Source organism: Vollenhovia emeryi, unplaced genomic scaffold (genome assembly GCF_000949405.1).
Source record: "Vollenhovia emeryi isolate VEMERY1.0 unplaced genomic scaffold, V.emery_V1.0 DF939215.1, whole genome shotgun sequence".
In the NCBI taxonomy this organism is placed as follows: Eukaryota; Metazoa; Arthropoda; class Insecta; order Hymenoptera; family Formicidae; genus Vollenhovia; species Vollenhovia emeryi.
Genome location: NW_011967151.1, coordinates 1,166,519 through 1,172,518, shown reverse-complemented (window position 1 = coordinate 1,172,518; position 6,000 = coordinate 1,166,519). Strand labels below are relative to the sequence as shown.

The 6,000-nt window shown below is 46.8% G+C and overlaps 2 protein-coding genes across 7 annotated transcripts in view; both read left to right on the top strand.

The window, feature by feature from the left end:
• LOC105561011 (guanine nucleotide exchange factor DBS-like) overlaps window positions 1-6,000 on the top strand; it is a 34,048-nt gene that overhangs the window by 19,744 nt on the left and 8,304 nt on the right. For 3 of the 5 annotated variants that reach the window (XM_012010622.1, XM_012010624.1, XM_012010625.1), the window contains 5 exons: window positions 4,686-4,781; window positions 4,866-4,980; window positions 5,116-5,206; window positions 5,327-5,557; window positions 5,654-5,913. In XM_012010622.1, the coding sequence (XP_011866012.1) occupies window positions 4,686-4,781; window positions 4,866-4,980; window positions 5,116-5,206; window positions 5,327-5,557; window positions 5,654-5,913 (793 nt within the window). The remainder of the gene's footprint in view (window positions 1-4,685; window positions 4,782-4,865; window positions 4,981-5,115; window positions 5,207-5,326; window positions 5,558-5,653; window positions 5,914-6,000) is intronic. The other 2 variants (XM_012010623.1, XM_012010626.1) reach the window with 1 other exon arrangement.
• Window positions 7-3,235, top strand: LOC105561010. Of its 2 annotated transcripts, none has more exons than XM_012010620.1 (3): window positions 7-816; window positions 1,397-1,541; window positions 1,740-3,235. In XM_012010620.1, the coding sequence occupies exons 1-3, from the start codon at window positions 395-397 to the stop codon at window positions 2,748-2,750; spliced, it is 1,578 nt and encodes a 525-aa protein (XP_011866010.1). In that variant the 5' UTR covers window positions 7-394; the 3' UTR covers window positions 2,751-3,235. The 2 variants fall into 2 exon arrangements, with proteins under 2 accessions (XP_011866010.1, XP_011866011.1); XM_012010621.1 differs by lacking the exon at window positions 7-816 and adding an exon at window positions 829-1,187.

Genomic DNA, 6,000 nt, shown 5'->3' with positions numbered 1-6,000 from the left:
GCATCGTGGATACAGGCCTTAAAGCCTTGTGTGTCCACGATCCAAGAACTGTGTCCAAGTTCTAGTTCCGAGAAACGTGTAGCCAATCAACTTGCAGCTATTCCATGAAAGCTAGACTAACTAGACTCGGACACAGTTCTTGGATCGTACGCACAATCTTTACGGATGTTGACAAGGCTTAAGACGCAACGCGCAAACAGCTCGATTATCACCTGAACTGCAAAGGAACTGAACTATCAGCTACATTTCTCATTCTGCCAAACGAATAATACTCTGGTATTTTATTTTCACGGCAAAAAAGAAAACGGGTTCTGTCTACACAAAGTCTCAACCTTCCGACTACCGCGAAAGCCCCACTTACGTATAAGCTCTCAAGTCCCGATATTCCGCGCGAATGTGTACGTCATTTATAAATTTTGGGGAAAAACAGCGCTATTTTATCGAACACATGCCAGCAGCCCGAAGGTTAAGACAGAAGGGCGTAATCGAAGCGTTTCCTTTGCTACCAAGGCAAGTCCTCGGGCGCGCCCGCGATACCTTTTATCGCGGCGCGACAGCGGGACGGGCGGCACGGGGCGCCGCGGCTCTCGCGCACGGCCCTGGCCGGGTGCCCCCGCCGCGCCTTCCGTCGCCGCGTGCGACGCGACGTTCGCCATGCTGTACGTTCGCCATATCGTCGGGAGACTCCGGTGCGCTGACTGGTGAATTACGGCGCGGTTTCGTTGCTGCTCGCACTGAACGGTCCTGTCGATCCGACGTCCGGCGACCTGACGACCCGTCCGAGCCGCGGGCCCCGCGGCACCCCATCGAATCACGGTGAGTAGAACCGGCCGACGTAGCGGGCCGTAGGGACGAAAGTTGGTGACCGAGGGGCGCGATCAGCGATTCTCGACCTTAGGTGGCCGCCGCGCCGCGCGCCGCGGCTGCACCTTCTGCACTCCCGCGCGACACCTCGGCACGCCGGGGGCTTCCCCCGCGCGCGCGACACGCGGACGGAGGAAGCGCATCCCCTGGAGCTCGTCCTCCTAGTCGCGCCACGTACACTCCGCTCCGCTTCCTCTCCCTCGCCCCTGGAGCGGGTGCACTCGCTCGCTTCTGTCCTGGGTGCAGAAGGCGCAGCTGAACATATGGGCGTCTGTTTTTCTTTTAACGCGGCCGCGCTCTCTCGCGCTCTCGGAACCAAGTCGGTGTGTATTTATTATTTAAAGAGGGAGGGAAACGCGGTAAAATTGAAAGGAGACTAACGCTTGGGAATTGTCAAAAGTTACGAGCAAAATTATCATTGGCTTCTGAGAAGTAGATCTGTCTTGTGTACGACGGTAGTCTCCAAATCTTGTTTCTTGAAATTTATGTGATTATTCTGTCCATTCTGAGATATGTTATCTTGTCGTGACAGGAAACTATTGTACAAATCGAGATATAACATGGAGTTGGAAGACAATAAGGAAATAGCGAGAGCTAGTACACAGGCTGCTGCTGTTGCTGCTGCTGATAAGAGCAAAGCGACTAAGGAGCCGGAAGTAACAAATGCAGAGAAGGAGGTAACATTCTAAATCATTGCGTTGCATCTATTTCTACGTGCAAATTTCACTTTTCTTCGAAAAGAATCGCACAAAACTTGTTTATAGACGTTAATCTTTTGATACCTAACTTCCCGATACATTTAGATTTAATAGATTTTATTAGACAGTTTTCGGCCATCTAAAATTGACAATTCGCCTGATTCACCCTCGTTATAGGAACGCAAGAGCGCCGGCAAGTCGAAGAAGCTGGTCGCGAAGACGAAGATGAAGAAGGCTCGGAACGTGGGTCAGACGAGTTACGATCCCACGAAGCTGGAGGACAGTCCGGCCCAGGTGCTGGAACGCTTCAAGAGAGGCTGCGAGTGCGTCGACGATCAGTGCTTCAAGGACCTAAACCCCGAGGTGGTCTATCGGCACAGACTGAATATCGCGGAGCTGACCAAGGCCGAGCACGACATGTATCTGATGGGCGTGACGATGGCCTGCCTGACGGACCCGTATCAGACCGCCCGGCACACGGAGCGACGTAGATTACGGGCGCAGTACGTCTATCAGGGTCGCCGAGTTTGCCTGGACGCTTTTCTGTACCTGGAGAACTGCACGCATTATCAGATCAAGCGGATCCGGAAGCACTTGATGACGCACGGCGTGACGCCGCGCGTGCACGGCAATCACGGCAAGGTGCCGCACAACACGTTCTCGCTGGACATATACAAGATCGCGACGGAGTTCCTCAAGAGCTTCATCGAGCTGCAGGAGACGAAGCAGAAGACCAAGCTCGCCAAGAACGCACCGTTGCACTTGCCGTCGGACGTCACGCGGAAAACGGTGCACGACTTGTACACGCAGTACTGCAAGAAGGTGTCGCCCAACGTTAAGAGCATGGGCTACTCGACGTTTCGGCGTTTTATGAAGGTGCAGTTCCCGCAGGTCAAGTTCGCCAAGCTCGAGTTCGTCGTGAGGAATCAGGGCGCTCAGAATCACGGTACGGCCGAGCCTGACGCGAGGGACGACACGGGCCAGCGGAAGTCGCCCAAGTCGGAGCCGGAGGCGAAGGGTGGCGCGATACTGCCGCTGGTGATAACCGGCGCTCTAGGGCAGGGCGAAACCTACGTGCTGACGCCTATCAGAAAGTTACAGGACTGCACCATGAGTTACCAGGTCATCCCGCGCGGGCTGATAGTCAACAGTCCCGCTATCGCTCTGTCGAAAACGAAAGCGGTATAACTGTGGCGGACTGCGAAAGGAAAATGAGAAAATACTTTTGTACAAATGATGTGCATGTATATACATATGGATGCGATAGATGCTTGCTCCATAAGTCTCGGATTTCTCGACAAGTGTTCCCCGTTTCGAATTCTAGATCATGGTTACATATAATATATGAGAAATGTGTACGATAATCCCTTGATAAATATGAACCGTACAAAAGTACTTGTGCTGTATTACGTGCAGTTTTGCTAAAATATATCTTTCGTTGCGCCGCCTTGATGAATAAATAAATTACGTTCCGCTAGAAACGATAACTGCACGAAATATTCTTACGACCAATAAAAAGCATTTAGCCAAACGTTTATAGATAATATATTCGTAGATAAGACTTATACATATATATCGTAATAGAAGCGGGGCGAATGTTAATTGTACGAATTATATTTGTTAAAAATATGTATAGTCTATCTTATTTCCTACAATAAAACTTTTTTCTTTGAAACTGTACAGTGAAATTTTCATTTCTCGCGATCCTCCGTCATCGCTCTTTTGCACGTACGAGGAGTCCGCCGATCCAAAAGTACGGAATCCTGACATTTCTTATCTTCCGCGAATACCAGACATGGAAATCGAGTATATAACTATAGTAGCAGCTGCAGTGCTTCTCAATTCGTACGCGAACGCGAAATCTCGTTACAGTCATTGCTGTAACAACAAATATTATGTATTGTGTGCACAGAGTGTGCACATTTTCTTTGTACCGTGTATGGCGAGAAAAAGATACGTTCGATGCTCATTTCCACGTAGAACAAAATCGAATTAAATTAGATCAATCGACTGTCCGATAAAATCCAACAATAAGATTAAATTTTTGAGTAGCACGTCGAATTCTGGTATCGCAATTGCCATAGAAGTCACGACAGTCTCGGAAATGTTAAAAGATCACAAGCGTTAGTAGATAATTTGTAGTCAATCTCGTTCCCTTCTAATGGACATTCGTGTCTGAAAGTCTGTTTCTGTTTCCCGTGCAAACAAGTACGGGAGCGGCGTTAAACCGTTGCGAGACTGCGTGCCTTTCTAGAATGTATCGGTAGTTAGAAATTAACAGCCTCGTCTTTCGAGATTCTTGGGCATAATTAGGGATATAAGTCTCCCGTTTGAGAGCCTCTTGGTTTACAGTTATATCAGCAATATTGTGGGTACTGCAGGGAACTGTTTCAGCTCAGTGGCATCAGCAAGGTCATGTGAGTGCAACCTCTGATCAGGTATACTCACATTCAGTACACCAGCGAGACCTGAGCCGTGCACTCGCGATAAACATTGCATAAGAGAGTGTCAGCTGGGATCGTTAGGCCATTTGAGCTTTTTACCATAATTAAACGACACCGTGACATTTACCGAAGTGCAGTTCTTCCCAAGTAATTCGGACACGCGAGTTTCGTTATTCTAATCCAAGATTAAAATACATGGTAAAAATTTCCACCGCTGTGATTACGTTAAAAATATTCCAGGGATTTATATCGCGGGTGTACATGTGTGCGTAACGCCGCAAATATCCAAATACGCGAGAATGCCAGAGGAAGCGATAATTCATTTCTAATTGTGCATACGCTTGAGCAGCTTTTAAATTTTAAATATACTACGTCCTCGGTCAATCTTAACATTCGGGAATTTATCATGAATTATTTAATTTTGTGAGCAACCCTTACGGAAAAAAGAACACTCAAGTTTTGAGTGTTGACACTCAGACGGACAGAGTATTGTCCGAATTTACTCTCAAATTTGGGTGTAAATATTTAAATCTGGATGTTTACACCCAATACTGAGAGTAAATTCGGACAATCGAGTGTTAACTCTTGAGCGTTTTTTCCCATAAGGAAACGCTGTAAGTCTGAGATGTATTCTGAAAAATATTGGCGTGATAATGGAAAGGACGATATTTGGTTTCAGAAGATGTAGAGAGTATGACAGGCGAGATAGAAAATGGAGACTTGGCAGTTCGAGACGTTGCAGACCTTCTCCAGGCACAATACGCTATTATTACTGGTAGATATTTAACGCTGCAAGATGCTCCGAGATTTTACTCCCGTCGAGATTAAGAGTTTGTTAAACAGCGTACGTTCTTTTCAGGAGGGAAAACGCGAGAGGGATGTCCTATAATCACATTTCCGGACAATGGCAATTTTCATAATTTGACTGATTTGGATTATCAGCGTCTCATGCTGTATCTCACTTCTGTGCCAACGTAAGGATACAGCTGATCAATTTAACGCGATTAATTCAATGCATGGAGATTCCGTTTTTTTTTACGACTAAATGAATCAGATAAAATTACTTGAATACAATCAAATTAATTGACATGTCAAACTTTGTCACTTAGGTTGCAAGAAGCTGATCTTGGGTTCCATTTGATAATTGATCGGAGAAACGATAAGTGGAATTCAGTGAAAACGGTGCTCCTAAAGATTTCTGTAAGTGCATTCAACGCAATAATTCATACGCGTTTATCTGTTTTAAAACTTGGAGAGAAAAATATATAGATTGAAACACAATTGTTCTCTCGTCACAAGTTCTACGCTTTCCTTTCCCAGGCATTTTTCCCCGGTTTGGTACACGTCGCGTACGTGCTACGGCCAGTCGGATTTCTGCAAAAGGCAATCTCGGAAGTGTCGAATAAATTGTTCCGGGAGGATTTCAAGTTCAGGGTCATATTCTTAGCCAACGTCGCCGAGCTGCACGAATTCATAGAGTCGGAGCAGCTCACCGAGCAACTAGGCGGCGATTTACCGTATTGCCATCACACTTGGATACAGAACAGAATTGTAAATACGCCAAACATGAGTTTAGCGATACCAGATGGAATTGACTGGTGCGTTTTTGCATCGATGCACTTTCGTTATTGTTCTTTTTCTGCGCAGAGTTTGGAAAAGTTTTCATCGATGACACAGGACGTGTCTCTCGCGTTAGACTCTTTCACGCGACGTTTGGCCGAAGTGGAATTTCCTAACAACACTATCGCCACGACAACGTTATTGTCGCAGCAACAAGCTGAGTATAACGAGCTGAAGGAAGAAATTCTCAGCGCTGCCAGGCACGGAGAAGCTCTGTTGGATAGCGTACGACAGCTAACTGGAAAAGGAACGGCCGACAGATTAGGAAATGTCGCTGCAGTAGAGAGGTAACGCGAAACATTCGATAAACGCAATAACAAAGTACGACTTTTCTGCATAACATTCGTGAATTTTGCTAATGATTTGCGTTTTGT